At 38.6% G+C, this 22,064-nt stretch overlaps 1 protein-coding gene across 10 annotated transcripts in view; it reads right to left on the minus strand.

Moving 5' to 3' along the window:
• The window catches only part of inpp4b (inositol polyphosphate-4-phosphatase type II B), a 1,028,621-nt gene that overhangs the window by 859,328 nt on the left and 147,229 nt on the right, over positions 1 to 22,064 (minus strand). For all 10 annotated transcript variants that reach the window (XR_006309059.1, XM_043674148.1, XM_043674147.1 and 7 more), the window contains one exon: positions 15,327 to 15,391. Coding sequence is in view for 9 of the 10 variants with exons in the window: in XM_043674148.1 (XP_043530083.1) it covers positions 15,327 to 15,391 (65 nt within the window). In the remaining variant the exon portion in view is untranslated. The remainder of the gene's footprint in view (positions 1 to 15,326; positions 15,392 to 22,064) is intronic.

Raw genomic sequence — 22,064 nt, forward strand, 5'->3', positions numbered from 1 at the left:
AGGAGGGGGAGGGGCTGGAAAGGGAGTTGAGGGATGGGAAGGGAGGTGATTTGAAATTGGAGAACTCAATGTTGAGTCCTCTGGGCTGTAGGCTGCCCTGGCAGAAGATGAGGTTTTCCTCCAATTTGCAGTTTGGTTTGTTGTGGCAATGGAAGAGGCCAAGGATGGTTTCATTGGAAAGGGAGTGGGAAGGGGAATTAAAATGGGCAGTAGCTGGGAAGTCTAGTCGACCCCTGTGGGCCTGGCTGAGACGCTCAATGAACCGTTCCCTAAGTTTACATTTGGTCTCCCCGATGTAGAGAAGACCACATCAGGAGCATCTGACACAGAAAACTGGGCGGAAGAGAGGCAGGTGAACCTCTATCTCACCTGGAGTCTTGATAAGAACTATCATGAAGCTGGCAGCTGGAGAACAGAGGATCTAAAATTACTGACATTCTACAGGAAGTCTAAGACAATGGACTACCAAAGATGAAAGAGAGTGACCTTTGGATTTTTAACAGAGATAGCCAACACTTCATTAAATGGTTATTCTGTCACTCTTCTTAATCCAAATTCCAGTTCATACATGCACAATTATTCTTTTTAAAACTAGGGTATAAGGGCATTTCGATCCTCCCAAACTTTACAATATCCTTTCTGTCCTCTTGATTCAAGTTGATACTATCCATCTGTCATTTGAGTCAGCATATTTCTTTCACAATATCATTTCCCAGACCAATAGGTCAAACAATGCCAATTCTTTCTTCCTTCCTCTCTTTTTTAGTTAATACAGGTCTACCTCTCATCTCCCTCTCAGTTCAGAGGGCTGTTCAGTGGCAAATGGAATTCAATCCAGCTAAGTGTAAGGTAATGCACTTAAGCAGGAAAAATAAGGCAAGGGAATACATGATTATCAGTATGATCCTGAGAAGCAGTGAGGATCAGGGGGACTTTGGTTTGCATGTCCAATAAGGCCAAACCAGGTAAGGATGGCAGTTTCCTTCCTGAACGGACATTATGAACCAGATGGTTCTTTCCAACAATTGATAATGGTCATCATTAGGTTCTTAATTCCAGATATGTGTGAATACAAATTCCACCACCGCTGTGGCAAGATTTGAACAGAGGTTCCCAAACATTATCTGGGTCTCTGAATTAACAGTCCAGCGATAATACGTGGTGGCTCAGTGGTTAGCACTGCTGTGTCACAGCACCAGGGTGCCAGCTTCGATTCCAGCCTTGGGCGACTGTGTGTGGAATTTGCACATTCTCCCAGTGTCTGCACTAGTTTCCTCCGGCTACTCCAGTTTCCTCCCTCAGTCCAAAGATGTGCAGGTCAGGTAAATTGGCCATGCTAAATTGCCAACAGTGTTAGGTGCATTAGTCAGAGGGAAATGGGACTGGGTGGGTTACTCTTTGGAGGGTCGGTGTGGACTTGTTGGGCCAAAGGGCCTGTTTCCACACTATAGGGAATCTAATCTAATGCCACTAGGCCATTCCCCTTATTGACTTTCAAGAAAGATTGCTCAGAGGATTCACTTGAAACTTGCCACAATATCTTGTCATATCAGGTTAGAATTAGACAGCTTATTATGTCAAGATTTGAAAATGGAACACGATAGGTTAATTCTAAGGGAATACTATGGGGAAAAAAGCATTCAATTTAGCAGGTGACAGAATACCAGTGAATAACTTAGTACTAAATTTCACCCAGTAAGTTTTATTTCTCACCATTCAAAAAGTATTAGTACAACAGCAATTCATCTTAATTCAGTAAATTTCCAAAGGCACTTGGAAATGTGTCATGCAGGCAGCAAGGACAGCTGAGGAACTTAATCAAACATGTTTTTAGAGCAGCATTTTAATCAATAGACTTCATGGGATGGATTTTACCGACTGATGCTGTCCCCATCTCTTCCCTCCCACTGGCAAAACATCAAGAATTGAATACATTTCACAACATCTGCCCTGTAATAATTTAACACTGAATTAAACTTCACTTGCTTAAATGAGAGACCTCCACCACTTTTTTGAGATGAAGCCCCACCTTGGAGTGATGCCAGCTAATCAGATGAGCAGCAGCTCTATCGTCCTAGCACAGCAAGCCAGGAGCAGTGACCAGTGACTATTGGTCACACCTCATTGGAGGCAAAGTAAGTTTGATAATGCCCTTTGCGAATGAGTTGAAGTGAGAGGTTCAAGAGGTCATGGAAAGGGCTTATTAAAAAAAAAGACCTTTGGAAGATGCCTCCTGGGGAAGCCAAGGGAAGAGAAGATCCACTAACCCCCAATTTTACTGACAGCAGCCTGCATGGTTAACGCTTCCTAAATGTTGTGGACAACCCTCTCCACCACAGACCCAAGGGCAGATGAACTACTGAACCAACCCCTGCCCACTTGCTACAACATTTCTGACAAGTTTAGGGATCTCCAAGGAGCTCCTTTATATTCAAAAAGGTCTATATTAATCTAGTCCTTAAACTCAGGAGGCCTCACATCCTAACAGCAGCACTCTAATGGTGGAATTGCTATTCAGGAGAATGTATTGATGAAACACAAGGTCTTTTGAGATATTTCCAAAAATAGACAATAAACAATACAATTTCTAGACAGGCTTTTTTTGCACTAACCTGGAAGGAGTTGGAGTAATAGAAGTTGAAGATGATCATCAACTGGCAATGTTATCAGTCCATAAAACCACAAGAGTAGAAATTAGGCCATTTGGCCCATCAAATCTGCTCTGCCATTCAATTGTGACTGATAGGTTTTTCAACCCCAATTTCCCTACTTTCTCCCCATAATCTTTGATATCCTTGGTAATCAAGGACTTATCTATCCCAGTCTTAAATATACTCAATGACCTAGCCTCCAAAATCCCCTGTGGCAACAAATTCCACAGATTCACCACTATCTGGCTAAAGAGGTTTCTCCTTATCTCTATTCTCAAGAGTCTTCTCTTTAATCTAAGGCTGAGAGCTTGGGTCCTCATCTCTCCTGCCATTGGAAACACTTTCCCAACATCCACTCTGTCCAGGCCATTTAGTATTCTGTAAGTTTCAATCAGATCCCCATTCATCCTTTTAAATCCCAATGAGTATAGTCCTAGAATCCTCAAATGTTCCTCATATGTTAAGCCTTTCATTCCTAGGATCATTCTCAACAATCTCTTCCGGACCCTCTCCAGGGACAATACATCCCTCCTGAGGTGTGGGGCCCAAAATTGCTCTCAATACTCTAAATGTAGTCTCACTAGAGCCTGATAATGCCTCAGAAGGAATCCATACTTTTATATTCTAGTCCTCTCGAGATAATGACATCATATTTGCCTTCCTAATTACTGATTCAACTTGCAAGTTTACTTTGAAAGAATTCTGGACTAGGACTCCCAAATTCCTTTGTACTCCAGATTTCTGAACTTTCTCCCCATTTAGAAGACAGTCCATACCTCTATTCTTCCTACCAAAGTGCATAACCTCACACTTTTCCACATTGTATTTCATCTGCCACTTATTAGCCTACTCTCGTAACCTGTCTAAATCTTTCTGAAGTCGCCCTTTCTCCCCAATATCAGCTGTCCTTCCATCTATCTTTGTATCAGCTGCAAACTTAGCCAGAATATCTTTACTTCCTTCATCCAGAACATTAAATGTATGAAGTGAAAAGTTGTGGTTCTAACACTGACCCTTGTGGAACACTAGCCACTGGCTTCCCTCCTGAGAAGGACCCTTTTATCCCCACTCTCTGCCAGAAAACAAATCTTCTATCCATGCTAGTACCTTGCCACTAACACCGTGGGTCCTTACCCTACTCAGCAGCCTCCTGTGTGGTACCTTATCAAAGGCCTTCTGGAAGTCCAGATAGATAATATCCATTGACTGTCCTTGGTCTAATCTGCTCGTAACCTCCTCAAAGCATTCTAACGGATTTGTCAGACATGACCTCCGCTTGATGAAACCATGCTGATTTTGCCCTATTTTACCATAAGGATTGGCTACAAGCTCTTTAGAATATATAACAGATTCAGGTGAAACCTGAACCTATGGATGCAATTTTCCAACATTAATACAATAATCCTTGATACTAACAATTAACTGATGCTGTCTAACCACAGAGACATCTCTTCTTTGATCTTATTCAAACCCCAGTTAGAGGGAGCCTGGGGGAAAAAATACCTTGAAACCAAATTGCAGCAAAAACAATTAAACTTTGAAGTCTTACAGATCCTTTACAGAAATGCAAAAAAAAATTAGCTTACATGTCAATGTTAAGAAGCAGGGTTTCAAACAATGTAAAATGAAGCAACAGAAAGAAATCTCCACTGTCCATTCCATAGATTACACGTTCAAAAATATCCCAATATATTTGTCAAATGAAATTTTACGTTTGTAAAACAGTGTTGGGACTGGCCAATTTAATGGTGATTTTCCAAGTGCCTTATTACCAGGTCCTTAAGTATAGTTTCAAGCATTTACTCTTTTGGAATATTGTGTGCAATTCTGGTTTCCTTCCTATTGGAAAGATGTTGTGAAAGTTGAAAAGGGGTCAGAAAAGATTTACAAGAATGCTGCCAGGGTTGGAGGGTTTGAACTATAGGAAGGCGCTGAATAAGCTGGGGCTGTTTTCTCTGGAGCATCACAGGCTGAGGGATAACCATATAGAGGTTTATAAAATCATGAGGAGCATGGATAAGATTAGTAGACAAGGTCTTTTCCCTGAGGTGGGGGAGTCCAGAACTAGAGGGCATAGGTTTAGGGTAAGAAGGGAAAGATTTAAAAGGGTCCTAAGGGGCAACCTTTTCATGCAGAGAGTGGTGCATGTATGGCATGAGCTGCCAGAGGAAGTAATGGAGGCAGGTACAGTTACAATATTTGAAAGGCATCTGGATGGATATATGAATAGGAAGGGTTTAGAGGGGTATGGCCCAAGTGCTAGCAAACGGGACTAGATTAGATTAGGATATCTGGGAGGCATGGACAAATTGAACAGAAAAGTCTGTTTCCATGATGTACATCTCTGACATTGGTGTTGCCTAATTGATTGATTGTTCATGTTTCTCTCTCCTTCCTTCTTTGAAGATCTGAATTACATTTGCTACTTGCCAAATGACCAGTAATGTTCTGAAATCTTGGGTATTCTGGAAGATCAAAAGTGGAGGCCATCTGAGAACATCGGTGGAACTACAGTTTAAAGAAAATGTTGTCTCTGACAACACAGTGCTCCTTGACATTAAATTGGAGTCAACAGATTGTGTGTCGCTGTAGTGCAACCTTAACCTACATCCTTCTCATTCATGGGGAAAAGTGCTGCCTCTGAGCTAAGTGCACAACTGAATCCTAGTCAATTCTTATATCAAATTCTTCAATTTATTCCAGCAAAAGTACTCTTAGAAGCATGAATTTCTAGACACATGACTGGTCTTCTTCAGCACTATCTGATTAGAAAAGGGAATGCAGTGACTTTTTTTATTCAAGAGGCTTGGTTATCAATAATGAAGCATTTATTGCTTCTACCATATTGCACAAAGTGATGGTGGTGAATTGCATTCTTTAACCACTGCAACGCTTCTGCTGAAAGTATTTCTGCAGTGCTGTTCATGAGGAATTTCCAGGATTTGGACAGTGACGATAAAGGAATAATGATATATTTTCAAATCAGGTGGCGTGTGACTTGAATGAAAAATTGAAAATGACTGCTTTCCTATTCATCTGTTGACCTTGTTATTTGTATTGACTGAATTGAATTGAATTGAATTTTATTGATGATAAGCTATTTAGTGAAGCCATGACAAATTGCTGCAGTGCGACTAGAGTTGGGTATACAATCCTGAAGAAGGGCCTGTGCCCGAAACGTCGAATCTCCTGTTCCCTGGATGCTGCCTGACCTGCTGTGCTGTTCCAGCAATAAAGTTTCAACCTTGGGTATACAATAGTCATGTTGCACTGGTGGTGCACAGAGTACATGTTTATGGTGGTGGATAGGGTCCCAATCCAGGAGACTGATTTCTCTTGGATGGTCTTGAGCTTAAGTCTGTTTGAACACTTGTTAACAAGCAGATGGGAACTATTCTGACGTATTCCTGACGTACATCTTTTAGTTGGTGGAAAGCTCTGGGGCAACAGGAGAGGCGTCATTCTGCACAGAATACCCATTCTGATTTGCATTCATCATCAGAGTTTTTATGTGTCTGATTCAGTCATGTTTCTAGATCCCAAGATATTAGTGATGGGTAATTTAAAGTTGGTAAGACCATTGAATTTGTTGTTTCATTAAGTTCATGGGACTTAAGGACTAGTGGATATGGGAAATTTTATTGCCCACCCTGAGTAGCGTGGAGATGGTGGTGGTGGCCTTCTTCAAGCACTGCAGTGTATGGAGTGTGCACTGAAACAGAGATATGTATTTTCACACTATTCACTGAGAGTTTGAGTTTTTGGAGTTCTGGGTTGATTGTGCAGGGTGGTCTATGCTTTTCAAGTTGAAAATTAGCTTTTGAAGTAAAATATGTATTATTCGTAGTGGAATTAAGTTACCCAGAGTTTCTAGGGAAATATCCAGAGGGCTTAGGGAGGTAAATTTCCGCATTAATTGAGTTTGGACCAGAAGCCATTCAACAGAAAAGCATGTATCGAGCTCCAAAGTGTCGAGAAGTCTTTCGATGAAGTAATATGCTAAGCACCACTGCTGAGTAAAAGCATTAACTGTAATAAAATTATCTTAGATGAACAAACTATTATTAATCTAAGAACTGAATGTCAGAATATAGTTGGTAGAAGATAACAGAAGTTCAGTTTTTGAAGTTTAAAAGAAAAGAAGTAAAGGTAATTGAAGCTGTGACAGAAATAGTATAGTACTGGAAGGAAACTAAGTCAGGAACATAATGACAATTAAGAAAAATTTATCTGCAGTTCCAGCATTTAAATTGAAATGTTAATTACTTCAAGCTCATTAAATAATGAAAACAATTTTAAAAAACTCCCTCGGAAATGGGCTGCACTGGATCTTGCTAGAAACGTGGTACTGGATGTATTTGAAATTGCAATGTTTGTAAGATGTACCATGCTTCGATTATTTCCACTGTATGTGAAACCTCTGAACCTTTTTTTAAGGGAATAGAGTGATTTTGTTTTCTGCTTGTTTATCTTTACTTCTGCTGCCAATAAACTTCTGTTTTGTTCTTTTGTTAACACAAAGTCTGCAACATTGCAAACTTATGTTTTAGCGAATGATCACTGCAATAATTTTAAAATAAGATTTATCCAGTTAGGTTCCTATTGAGAATTTGACTTGTCTGGTACTAAAATCAATTGAACATTCCCCCATAACAACTGAGGTCACAAGATCATAACAAATGTAGTGACACTTACAGTACGTTTGGAAGGGAGACCCAAGATTTTGATCCAGCGACAGCAGACGAATGGCATTGTAGCTTCAAGGTAGAATAGGGTTTGCTTGGAGGAGATGTTATTCCTATGTATTTTTTGCCCTTGCCTTTAGGTGGTGGAGGTTTTGTCTTTGGAAAGTGCAGTCAAAGGAGCCTTGGTGAGTTACTGCAGTGCATCTTGTAGATGGTATACACTGCTGCGACTTAGCATCACGGTGAAAGAAGTGAAAGTTGAAAGTGCCAATCAAGTGGACTGCATTTTCTTGTATGATTCCAAGCCTAAGTACTGTTGGAGCTACACTTACCCAGGGAAGAGGAGTATATTCCATCACATTTCTAACTTGTAATTTGTAGATAGTGGACAAGGTTTGGGGAATCAGGAGATAAGTTACTTATGGCAAAATTCCTAATCTCTCACCTGCTCGTTGCCATATTATTTGCCTGGCCAGTCCAGTTCAATGATAAACAGTAACTCCAGGTCATTGGTTGTGCAAGATTCAATGATTCATTGAACATCAAGGGACCATGGGTGATTCTCTCCCTTATTGGAGATGGTCATTGTCATTTTGTGGCACAAATGTTATTTGTCACTCGTTTGGACAAATCACAATATTATCCAGGTTTTGCTGCATTTGGAAATGGTTAGCTTCAATACCTGAGAAGTTGTGAATAGTGCTGAACATTATACAATCAACAGCATTTCCGTCTTCTGCCATTATGACAGAGAGAAGGTCATTGCTAACGCAGCTGAAAACGGAGGGGACCTAAGATACCACCTTGAGGAACACCTGATCCTAGTCCTAGAGTTCAGATGACTGATCTCCAACAGCCACAGCTATTTCCTTTGTATTAGCTATAGCTACAACCAGCAGGAAATAGTTCACCAATCCCCCTTGACTCTGAGTTTGCTTGGACTTCTTGATGCTATACTGAATCAAACGTGACCTTGATATCAAAAGGCTCTTTTGTGTGTACTTTGTCATTTCCAGTATTAGGACAACGAAAAGTGATCTTCCAGGTTTCATCCTTTTTTTTTTTTACAATTAGTAGTAGTTTGATACAACTGAGTGGCTTCCACAGCAATTTCACAGGACAGTTAAATCAACAACATTACTGTTTAATGTCAGGTTTTAATGTTAGGTGAAGGGGTAAATGTAGGAGAATGGGGTCTGGGTGGGTCGCGCTTCGGCGGGTCGGTGTGGACTTGTTGGGCCGAAGGGCCTGTTTCCACACTGTATCTAATCTAATCTAAAAAACATTGTGGTAAGTCTGGAGTCATACATCTGAAAAACCAAGGGGGCAAATTTCCTTCTTAAAGGAGGATCAACAAACCAGGTGGGTTATATGATGCTTTTGTTTAGTTTATTGTTTAATGTCAGGTTTTAATGATTTTAAACTTCACCTAATGTGATGCAATTTGAACCCCAGAAAATTAGCCTGGGATTTTAGATTACCAGTCCAGTGATGTTATCACTACATTATTGTACCCCCAATATCAAAGGAATGTTGTTAGGCTCTCTTCTGTTACAGATTGCCAATGCTTACCACTTCTTTGTAATTAATTTTGTTTGACAGCCATCAGTCCAAGTGTAAACATTGTCCAGATCTTCCAGATTACCTGAAGAGCTGTTAATGGAAATTATGGTGTTTGCCTGATCACCACTGCTGGCATCTTAAAGTACCTGCATCTTTACCAGTATGTGGCAGGTGATAAAGGTTATTTGAAATTGTTTGCTGCTATCAATTTTCCTTTATCTATATGTATTTAGGGTCTAATTATAAGTGGTAGAGGATAGACCACTAGTGAATCTAAACAGAAGAGTCATTTGTCTTGCTTAATAAGGTGGTTTATTGTACGACAGCAATAAGTATAGTTTATGTTAATTAGACATAATTACTCAGGACACTCAGGAGCTCTCCAGAATACATGTGCTCCCCTCAAAAGAGAGTCTAGCACTCCCGTATCCAACAAAGGACAGTGTGTAACCTCATCAGAATGGGTGAAGCTAATGCAACTTCAACATGAACTCTTTTACACTGCAATCTTGTACAGAGATACATACTCTGCAATCATCAGTGCACATCCCATGTTAGAGGCAAAATCTTTCATCATGTAGCTGAATATTTGAGCTCAGGAACTCCTGCAGCATTATCTTGGACCTGAGATGATTAGCTTAAACAACTGCAGCCATTTTCCTTTGTTTTACCTATGACTGAGTATCTTGTCGTTTCAGAGGGTAGTTATGAGTCAAGACAGTAAGTTTCTTTTCCCTCTAAACCATATCAATGATCCAGTTTAATTTTCCACAACAGTCTAGTAATTTCATGATTATCATCACTGTTATTAGATTATTCCAAATTCTATTTTCCCCAACTGGTGGGATTTCAACACAGTCACTAGATTATTAGTCCAGTGTGTCATTTCCTGTGCTGTTAGGAGGCAACGTTATTAAAGTATAGTGAAGTAGGATGCCAACATACAAATGTGATTCATGATTTCTATCCAATCATGTTCCCCTCTAAGAGCAAGTAATCCTTTACACAAATGAATAAAGGAGGAAAGAATGGGATTTTAAAAAGTAATTTTACAGTTATGCTGTTCAGGTGTGGTTTAGGTATTGTACATACGCAATCTTTAAAGTCAAATTGGAAATGGAAAATGTATTTTCTTTACGGTGACTTTAACTGCTATATAAAAATTGCAAGACAGTAGAGGATAAAGATGTCATAAACATCCACACTTTATTTCTACAAGGTTTGCATCCTCACAGTGTGAAAAAAAAAAATCAGTGTTTCTGATCACGTATTCAGCTGGCAGAGTGACAGCTGCTGCTGGGACTCCAACTACAATCCACAACTACAATATGAAACTGGATCGTTGCTAATTTTATTATGATATTTACTTAGTGTTAGCTATAGGAAGTCATTTTCCATTGACGTCAAACCTGGTAAAATGAGAAAAGGTAACAGGTCTTCTGTGACTGCCAATTGTATTAGCATACTCTTTATAATATTGTTATTACAGGTGGTGCTATGAGTGCCTGGAAATTCTTTTTCTCATATGAAGCATTGTTTCAGTCATTCAGTATTTTCATAAAGATCATTATTCATTCCTATTATGAGTATATCATTTTGTAACTTACAGTATTCTTGGCTAAACTAAAAGAAAACTGCAATCTAATTTATGACCCTGCTGTAGAAACGTTGCTGCAGTCATCACATCACATGTGTTAATGGTTCTCTATACAACATCAATTCTAACACTGCAGCACTGAATTTAAGAGGCTGAAACCCCTTTCCAAAAAATATTTTTCAGATATTTATTTTAGTTTTCAATGTGTCATTCCTTATGATACACTGCAAGTTAATTTACAAACACATACAGAATAGCTCTTACATTAAATTTTAGTATCATGATATATTTAATAGGGCCAACATTTGCCCTTAACAGTAATCAGGTTTAAGAATAGAAAGAAGGGTGAACCAGAAATCACACTGACTACTGGGAATAGTGAAAATATAGTTCATGAACATTTCTTGGATATATTGATCTCAGTGGCGCACAACTTAAATCTCCCAAGTCATTTGATTACCTCTGATTTTTGATTGGAAAGATGTTGAAACTGTGGGAATGTGTGCGCATTGTATAATGAAGGTAAAAGCTGGGTGTTACTTCAGACATCATTCTGCAAAGTCAATGAATGTTCTACCAATGCTTATCTGCATGTTCATTATGGCAAGTTGCATTTAAGGGAGAGCGAGCTTCATGCTGCTATAAGTGAGAACTGAATCACATTATAAATTATGCTGCATATTTATTCCTTTTGCAGAAAACCAAAAAAAAGACATAAGCTTGGTTCTTGCATAAAATCTTAGGACTTCCTTCCAAGGTACTTGCACCAAAATATAAGAACTACAAGTAGGAGTACAGTCAGTTCTTCTATAACGCGATGCTTACGTTCTTGTGCAATTCCACGTTATAGAAAAATCGCACTTTAGAAAGAGCACTTAAACTCTTGGTGCTGGAATCGTGTTACATACAAAACATGTTTTAAACGTTGTGCTGTAGACACAGTGTCCCCAATTTGTCAATTGCGTTACAGCAAATTCGTGTGGACGAAGTATGCATTATAACAGAACGGCCCACACACCACACAGTTTATTGAACCTGATCAGACATTGATTAGGATCATGACTTATTTCACTTCATTAAAAGATCAAACTATTTGTAGTTGGCTGTTTGCCAGGCCAAAGTGAATATTGTGAAGTGCTCTTTTTTAAGGAAAATATCTGGCAAGGGAAGAAGTATTCTAGAGAGATTCAATAACATTAAATGATGTCTATCATTAATTTTGGAAACATTACATTGTTAAAAACATTCTATGATGTGTCAATAATACATTGTAACCAACACCATTTTCACAATTAAAACAACATTATTTCACTTATCACTACTTCTTCCTTCTGTATCACTACTTCAGGAGAATCTACAACTGCAAACACAGTCACTGCATTTCAAAGGGTGTCAAGGGAATTTACTTGACTAGGAATGAGAAACTTCAGTGTGAACAGAGAAACTGGGATTGTTCTCCTTAGATCAGAGGATATTCAGTAGGTATATTCAAAATTATGAAAGGTTTTTATGGAGTGAGTAAGGACGCTGGGCTTGGCACCAAAAGAAAGAGATTTAAGATGCTTAGCAATGAGCCAATTAATAGTAGTATCTAATGCATGACCTGGAAGCAGATTCTGTAGGTTTTTTCAAAAATAATCTGGATGTATACTTAAAAAGGAAACAAAAGTGCAAGACAGGGCTATGAAGGAACAAAGGAGAGAGAATACAGAAATAGCTCTTTGAAAGTGTAAGCAGAGAACTAATAGTATTCAACTTTGTGTGACGGAGCATCTACAATACCAGTACATTCTAATGACCCACTGTAAAAAAATCAGTAGACCGACCAGAACATAGCAAGTGTAGTATAATCTATGATAACAAGTTATGATTCACTGGTTTCAAATATCCCAATAGGAAAATCCAATTTTTTTCCAATGGAAATTAGCCCCACTACAATGAACACTTGACTAGGTTCTACCCAGATGCAATGATGGGATTTAAGCTGAGACTAATTGAAAGGTATCCTACAGAAGTGTGGATTTCACCTGACAAATTTGCATTCATTGACTAAGAAGATAACTTGCTGACTGGAAACAAACTGTAAAGAAACAGTGGGCATGAGGAAGCAGCTGCAAGGAGGAAACTTATGAAGGGCAAAAGCACCCATATGCATGAAGACAGCAAGAAAAAGATCAACTTTGTCTCTGAAAACAAGTTCGGGAAATTCAGAAGATCCCAAAAAATAAATTTCAACTGTGATCAAGAATGTCTTGATGAGTTTATTGCTGATTTGAAAATGCTGATGAAAGAAACATTACATAAATTTGGTTCTGTGTTCCAAATTTGTTAGTCATTACCAGGAATGGCTTTTTGTTTGGATTGGTTTGGCAAAATAGAAGCACCATGAATTGAGTAATATAAAACAAACTACACTAAACAATGGCTTTAAAAAACGTTAAAACAAAATTATGTTCAATTCAAATTAATTCTATCTTCATTTTTCACAGTGCAACAAATTCTACTGGAATGATTTTCTGCCAGTCCAGAGAGGGTTCATTACAGTGAAGTTTGACTGTAATTCCATACTGTCAGGAATCCACTGTCCTTGCTTCCAAAATAGACCAGAAGAAAACAATCATTTCACTGCAGAAAACCTTTTTTTAAGAAACCAGCACACAGCAGCAAAAATAGCATTCTTGTTGGTCAGTAATCCTCAAAATATGGCTTCTTGGCCTCACCATCAAAATCCTGCCTCCATCCCTCAACTCTATGCATGGTTCACAGACCAGAATAAAAACTTATGATGTGCAATCCAATAATTGCGGTAAACAGAACTGAGAGATTGTTTAAAAACAATTATATTTACAGATTCAATAGATTTTTCTTTAAATCTGATTTATATTTTATATTAATATGGTATCACTGCTTTAGGAGAAAGTGAGGACTGTAGATGCTGGAGATCAGAGCTGAAAATGTGTTGCTGGAAAAGCGCAGCAGGTCAGGCAGCATCCAAGGAGCAGGAGAATCGACGATTCGGGCATGAGCCCTTCTTCAGGAATCCTGAATCTTCAGGAATAATTTTACAGATTCCTGAAGAAGGGCTCATGCCCGAAACGTCGTTCTCCTGCTCGTTGGATGCTGCCTGACCTGTTGCGCTTTTCCAGCAACACTTTATCACTGCTTTATACAATATTAAAATACTGTGGAAGAAATCATTTGAGTACACGCCATTCTTAAAATAGTTTGAAAGATCCAAAGTACCAGCAAGTAATAAAACTGCAACTACTTTATATTTAATTTTAGAGTATAAGTCTGAATCATTGGTAGTACATACACCAGTAATATGGAAAGCGTTTTCCAAAACATTGCTTACATTACAAAAGCAAATATAATAAACAGACAAGGAATGTTAGAACTCAATGTCCTGACAATGATTTAGCTTCAACACAAAAATTCTGATCAATCAACTAACAGCACATATTTTTACTTGTACAGTACACTCTCTCAATATCAAGGCCACACAGAATTTTGGATTTTGCCAGATTTCAGGTTGGGTGTTTTGGGCAGTGCGTGGTCCAGGCCAATAAGGGTCAAATAGGTTCAAGGGTTTCTAACCAAATTGTCCAGGTAAGTTAATTTTACGAAAGTAACTTTTTTTGAAAAAAAGGGTGCATGGTACATTCTAAAAATATAACCTTTTCAGGCAACTCTTGTTTTAGTCAGGCAGTAAGAGCGAGGGTATCTGCAGATAGATTGTTCAAAGAAAATAGTTTTGCTAGGTGCAATAATAAGATTATTTTGGTTGAAAGCAGAGAACAATTGAAATCACATACCATCTTCAAGGATTAAAAGGTGAAATTGAAAGCAGTGACACATGACAAAGTGGTTTCTAATACAAGGACTGTGACAACATATATTTTTAATGTGACAATTAGGAAAGCTCAAAACATGCAGAAACCATTGCATATGGCAAACATCTTTTAATGGTCCGTCTAGGAATACAATTGCTAATGAATTTCTTGTTATTCATGTCAACTAATTTTCAATGAAAATTAATCAAAATATTATATTTCATTATATCAATAATAGGAATAAAATGCATATATTAGAGTGCAATTATTACAACTAGCAACCTTTCTAGAAAGATTCCATTTCGCAGAACAAATTTAACAGAAGCAAACCTGCATACCCTACAACAACAGAAGAAAGGTACAAAATACAGCTACTACCAATGTTGAAAATGACCAAATGACAGCATTAAATTTAAAAACTTTAATGCATAATTGATCAAGAAAGAGGAAGCAGAACCTTTGGAAGCTGTAATCGTGCTTGTTTTTAACCTGAAGATTCTTTGCATGATGCAACTATATGCTGGAACCAGCTCGAGTATTTATAACATTTATTTTGCTGCACCTCTGTCAGCACACTTATCACCTAATTAAATTTTAAAGCTGTTTATACCACACCTTGGGGACACTCTCCGTGTGCACAGATTGAATTCAATTTACATGTAGCTTTTACAAATGTTTGCACTGTTGAATTGATATCTGACATGCATAGTTGCTTCCTCAGCCAGCCTGACAATTGTTAATTAGCTCTAATATGCCTCATCCATACTTAAAAAAAAGCACTTTGCTACTCATGCCATTACTGGTCAAAAATATCTCAAGAAACATCTGACACAGTTTACAAAACAAATCTCATCAGAAAGTTGAATTCAGCATAGAACTCTACATTTTGTTAAATTACCATCAGAAGGCATCAGAAAAATATTACAACCATAAAATGAAAAGCTTAATTGGAAAATACAATAAAATCTACGTTGAGAGAGATATGGTAATTACTTACACTGCTTCTATTTTTCATTAAGAAGAGCAGGTTTCCTTTCAAGCGGCACCATCTTTCTGTTAGTTCTGCGTGAGAAAATGAAACATTAATAAAATGGTATTTTGCTGGTGAAGGAAAGATGGTTCTGAAAGAAGATGCATCAGTAATAAAGGTCAGGGAAGAAAATCATTAGAAAATTCCTGCTTCAGCCAGCAGCTGCATACATATGACAGCCTGCTAAATGCCAGATAACTCCCCAGAAGGCTCTTCTTACCCTGCAGCTGAGAGATTTGGTGACTGCAGCAGAAACCATCTGTTTTTTCATTGGCTTCTCATCTCAGAGGGAAGGAAAATCAGGAACTTGTGTGATTTTATGTAAAAAATGATCTTATTTTTAAAAAAGATACAGCTCACGATAATGTATTACAGCAAGAAAAAATAAACTAGTTTCGGTTCAGACAGGAAAAAAAATTATCAATCTTCTTTCTCACAAAAAGTATCACCATGCTATACAGTTCATTGAGATGAAGCAAATCATTTTCAGTGTGCAAAATATCAAATAATTTGCAAAGCTAATTCAGCAATACTCAATGGTTAAAGAGCAAATCAGTGAAGTATCTTCTCTGACAGGCAGTTGACTACTTTTTTTAAGAAAGAGCACAAAGTAAGAGTAGACAAAAATTGCCCCATTTCAAACACAAGGTTTTAAGACAAGTGCAGAAGAGGCAAGGAGGGGAAACAAACTTTGCAAGACCAGAGACACGTTAACCCTGCCAGTCATCATGGTAGGTCCTCACTTAAATAAATGTACACAACATACCTCAACAGACCAGTTAACTGTCTGTCTAGCAGAAAAATACCATACCTCAGAAATTATGTGAATGAGCCATGGTGTCAGTGAATCATCAAATCCTTACAGTGTGGAAGTAGGCTTTTTGGTACAAGTCCAAACTGACGCTCCCAATAGAATCCCACCCAGACCCCAGGATGATAGGATTGGGGGGGTGACGTAGAATATGGTGTAAAATGCTCTGGTCAGAATCAGGTAAAAGGAAAACGATCTGTCAAAGATTAGAATGGAGGACTAACCTGGGAAAAGTGAGGGTCAAAACTTTCTTCTTTGGCCCTGAGGATGACTCCTGGCCTCAAAACACTAAAACTACAAGCTTAAAATTTACCTTTTGGATCACTTCTGGCCCATGATGTAGCTCCTATAAGGTTTTGTCAGGCAGGGAAGTTAGCACTGGCCATTCATTCAAATTTCATTTTTGTTACGAAAATGCAAGTGTACTTTAAGAGAGTGAAAAACAGCAGAACTACCGGACACAGCACCAAGTACTCTCCACAAGGCAACAATTAACATTTGGTTGAACAACTCTATTAGCTCGTGACTTAGAGACAAAAACAAATTCGAATTCAACCAATCAATTTAAATTATACCCTCAAAAATATCAAACTTCAATCCAGTTTTAGTTGAGTATACTGACGATCTTAAAAGCCAATGACACAATCCGATGCTTTGGGGGTATAAGACTGGGGAAAACTAAACAGTCGAGAGGAGAACTGACGAGCGCAGCATGTAAACAGACAGCCTGAAAATAGCTCTTTCAAAAAGATATCTTTTCAAGCAGTAACATGTGATGCAGAAATTCCTAAGAAGATCCAAATAGAAGCACAAAAGCTGCCTGGTTTTGAGATCAGAAGTATTGTTTTGTAAATCTTAACGGGGAGTTTTATCGGACTAGTATAATAGAAGGGAAGGTAAAAGATAGGTTAGAGGAAGAAATTGTAAATAGTGGTTACTTAATTATTCTGTTATACTTTAAGAAATAAAGTTGTTAATTTTTACTTTAAATAGTTCTTGGCCACTCAGACCTTTACAGATTACTGCATACTTTTCTGTGTTGCTGGTTTTAAAGTAACAGGAGGGTTTACCAGTGTCATAACAGTTTGAAATTGCAGCTCAATCCTAATAATATTTTGATCTGTTTAAAAGATAGAGACATGGCACAAAAGTAACAGGATGGGTGAGGGTTACAAAACTCATTATTTTAAATATCTTGTCCCTAGACCTTTTTCAAACAGGTGGGGGCTAATTAAAAATCAGGACCAAAACAAATCTTTCACAGTCAAAGCAGATCTAACTTCAAGTACAAATGTGAATGAGGAAATGCAATTTTCAAGGAAGTACATTTGATATGAGCATGTTTTCCCAGTGAATCATTGTCCTCATACGAACATTGCACATTGACCAGTTATGTTATTTAATACAAAAGTTGGTCATTCTGAATTTCCTTACAACTTCAGAAACCTTTCGATACGATTTTATGAACTGGGAAATTCCAGGTTGCCGGAAACAAGTTTGTGACATTCCAGGTACCCTGTGGCACTCGTCACCCCCAGTGTGTGGCATTTAGTAAGAGGTGTTTGAAATAGTTAACTGCCACCAACTGTCATTTGTCTTTGCCTCATTTCAGGCCTAACGTGTGATTAAAGGTAGAGGGATGTACCACCATTGAATGTCTTCAGATAAGACACTGTTCTTAGATAACAAGTGGTTTCATCAATAATTTTACCTCCATCACAAGATCAGAAATGGGGATGCTCGCTGATCATTATACAATGTTCATCACCATTCACAACTCCTCAGCTAACGAAGCAGTTCATTTTCCAATGCATCTGGACAAAATCCAGACTTGGGCTGACAAGTGGCAAGTATCATTCATGCCACACATATTAAACCTCTCAACCTTAACTCAATCCTTCTTTCAGGTGAAAGGTGGGACATTCCAGAGAATTACTGCTCATCAATTGTTCCCTTGCATATGCTCATACAAACTCTTTGCTTGCTTGAACTGTGGCGCCTCAAGAAGCTCAAAAAGCAAACCCTTCATGGATCTACCTGTAGGCTTACAGGCATGGAGAGTAGGGTCGAATCCTTCATTCATATTCACTCAGGTGATTGGGAAGTCAGACATTCAGAGCTCCTGCATCCAAATGCCATTTCTAATCCCCCATTTTATCCTTGTTCACTTTTGGTGTCAGGTTCCTTGCTGATCCTGGGCCTTAGGTGGGTGCATTGCCAGTAGCTGTCATCACTGCCATTGCGATGCTGCCTGTAATGGAGAGCTGTCAACTTCTGACTGGGTAGCGCTGTCAGGGGTGGGATTACTTAATCCCTTGGAAAGGCCAATGGTGGTCAATTAGATGGTGGGTATTCTGAAGAATGTGGTGATACTGGGCACTTGGTGTTCACAATGAACTATCAGATTGTTGTAAAAAAAAACAATTAGCTAATTAGGTTTGTGATGCACAGTAATGCCAATAGCAGGAGTTCCATTTCTGCACCACATGAGGTTGCTACAAAAGACTCTCCTTCACAACAACTTCCCTCACCTGATAAGAAGTAATAGCCCAAAGAAAAATGAAACCATAATCTTATGCTCATCAGGATATAAGGATATCAAAATGACTCACCAAAATGCAGCTAAGATTCTTCCAATCATCAACAACCTCCTGCAGCAACCACACGACTTCCGCGTAAAGCAAGCAGTGAAAAATTGGATCCTGAAAGAATTCTTTCAGTTTTAAAACATTTGTCGTTGATGGGACATTGGTGTTACTGGCTAAGTCAGAATTTTCTGCCCATGGTATAATGAAGAGTCAACTACATTTCTGTGGATCTGCAATCACATGTCAGCCAGACCAGGTAAGGATGATAAATTTCCCCCCCTAAAAGGACATGAGCAAACTGAATCGGGTTTTACAACAATCAGCAGCAGTTACATGGTCTCCATGAAGCTAAACTTTTATTCTAGATTTTTATCACATTTGAATTTCACCATTGGCCCGGATGTGATTCAAACACATACCCTAGAACATCAGCCAATGTTCTAGACTAGTAGTGCAGTGACATTATAACTGTGCCATCACTTCCCAATATTTGTTGAAGATGTCCATGCAGTTTTGGATGCTTGGCAGATCAACTGGAAAGCCCATAAATCAAAATGGCATTGTGTTTGCTTCCAGCAGACAGAGTGAGAGAATGTCCCTTCGCAAATTTGGAGAATACACCCATTTTGCCAGTACATACCAGCTGACCATAAATTGAACATTATCCACAGTATCTCCATTAATTTTGAATATGTCAAACATTTATATAACCTGCATTACTTGAAATATTAAATATTTCAAGAAATAATCATTGGATTGCTCATTGAGAAATACTCATTTGAAGGGTTATCAAGTATAACACAGCCACTGAAAAATACTTGAATTAAAACCTTTCAGTCAGCTTGTCACCATCATCAATTTTCATGTATCTTACAATTCTGAAGCCTTTCAATCCGAAATCACTCTAGGTCTCATTGGACCTGCAGTCAAGACAGCATACACGCAATCTGTTCTCTTGTCTCTCTCAAACAATCTTCGAGCAATTAAGAGGAAGGATGACATATCTCCTCCACCTCTCACTCTGGAATCTTCACGTGGGACTCAGGAGCAGAAAGGAAGATAATCAAGCGTAAGCTCCCAATAAACTGCCAGACATTTTTCTTTTTTAATGGTTTTATGCTTCCCACAATCAACATGGCCAGTAAATTGAATGTGAGAAGTCATATAAAATTGTCAATATTAATATTTCCATAATTTGTAAAACAAGATCAAAATATTGAAAATACTCATGCTGTTTCATAATTCAACTCAATTAGCAACTTTTCATATGTGAACCAAGTTATGATTGTGTACAGCTTTTTGTGTTACCTGCATACTTTCTACATAGAGATACTGGATAGCAGCTGGAAGTGAGAATGCTAAATTATTTTCTCTATCAAGGTTGAATCTCATCTCTTACTGATCAGTACAGTGCAATTCCAAAGTGAAACCTTTTTACTTGCTTAGCTGTCAAAATTAAAGTTGTTTTGATCACCACAGCCATCATGCCATATTTTATGAAATCCACTGGAGAATTAGAGGTGATCTTATTGAAACATGCAACATCCGAAGGGAGCTTGACAGAATGGAGACTGAAATCTTTCCAGTCCCAGAAATGTCGATGCTCCTGTTCCTCGGATGCTGGCTGACTTGCTATGCTTTTCCAGCACCACGCTATTCGATTCAGTCCATGAATGACATGAGTCAGTTGCGTAAAATATGGAGAGATCATAAAAGTGAAATTCTGGTCATTAAGAAAAAAAGAACAAATTTTAACCCACAGAGCTACATACCAGCCTCACCACAATCATGGCATGTCTCTGATTCCTTGGTGTTGGTGCATCTTTGATGTTTGAATTTATGTATCGCTGGACATCGGAGTGCATCTGGGAAAATTATCAAACAGTGAAATTCACAACTGATCTTGGAGGAACTGTTGGGCAAAGTTCACAGCATAGAATCAGATAAGTTAATCATTGTTTTAAGTGTGGTCTACAGAGAATCTGCAGTCGTGAGTCGAGTAGGTTCTTCCTTGATTATATATTTTTGGAGATATGTCTCTTGATTAAACTGAAAATATAAGCCATAACTATTCAATGAACCTGGGGCAGTGTTTGTAGAGGAATAAAACGGTGTTATTTTCTGGGTCTGTAGATTGTGAAGGAGCAAAAATGGCATTTAACAAAGTTGTATGTACTTCTTGTCAGATGTGGGAGTTTAAAGAGAGTTTAAGGGTTACTGCAGACTATATCCACCATAAATGCTACTGGCTGCGAATCTTATCAGATCGAATGGATCAGTTGGAGAGACAGTTAGAAGCAATGAGGAATTTGCAACAGCAACAGTATGTGATGGATGGCAGTTATAGGAAGGGGGGGGACTCAGACACAGTCACATAGATGGGTTAACTCCAGGAAAGGTAAGAGAGGTAGGCAGCTAGTGCAGGAGTCTTTTGTGGATATATCCATTTCAAACAGGCATGCTGTTTTGGAAAATGTAGTGGGTGATGGACTCTCAGGGGAACGTAACAGGAACAGCCAAGTTTCTGGTATGGAGACTGGCTCTAATGCAATGTCAGGTTCCAAGAGATCAATCGTGTTAGGGGATTCTCTAGTTCGAGGTACAGACAGACATTTCTGTGGCCAGCCGTGAAAAAGCAGAATGGTTTGTTGCTTCTCTGGTTCCAGGATCAAGGATGTCACAGAGAGGGTGTATGGCTCTGGTAGGGGTTTTTAATTTTCCAAACATCGACTGGGACTGCCATAGTGTTAAAGGTTTAGATGGAGAGGAATTTCTTAAGTGTGTACAAGACAATTTTCTGATTCAGTATGTGGATGTACCTACAAGAGAAGGTGCAAACTTGACCTAGTCTTGGGAAATAAGGAAGGGCAGGTGACTGAGGTGTCAGTGGGGGAGCACTTAGGGGCCAGCGACCATAATTCTAATAGATTTAAAATAATGATGGAAAAGTATAGACCAGATCTAAAAGGTGAAGTTCTAAAGTGGAGAAAGGCCAATTTTGACGGTATTAGGCAAGACCTTTCAAAAGCTGATTGGGGGCAGATGTTCGCAGGTAAAGGGACGGCTGAAAATGGGAAGCCTTCAGAAATTAGATAACCAGAGTGCTGAGACAGTATATTCCTGTCAGGGTGAAAGGGAAGGCTGGTAGGTATAGGGAATGCTGGATGACTAAAGAAATTGAGGGTTTGGTTAAGAAAAAGGAGGAAATATATGTAAGGTATAGACAAGATTGATCGAGTGAATCCTGAGACAAGCATAAAGGAAGTAGGAGTACATTTGAGAGGGAAATCAGGAGGGCAAAACGGG

This window comes from Chiloscyllium plagiosum, chromosome 32 (assembly GCF_004010195.1).
Source record: "Chiloscyllium plagiosum isolate BGI_BamShark_2017 chromosome 32, ASM401019v2, whole genome shotgun sequence".
Lineage (NCBI taxonomy): Eukaryota > Metazoa > Chordata > Chondrichthyes > Orectolobiformes > Hemiscylliidae > Chiloscyllium > Chiloscyllium plagiosum.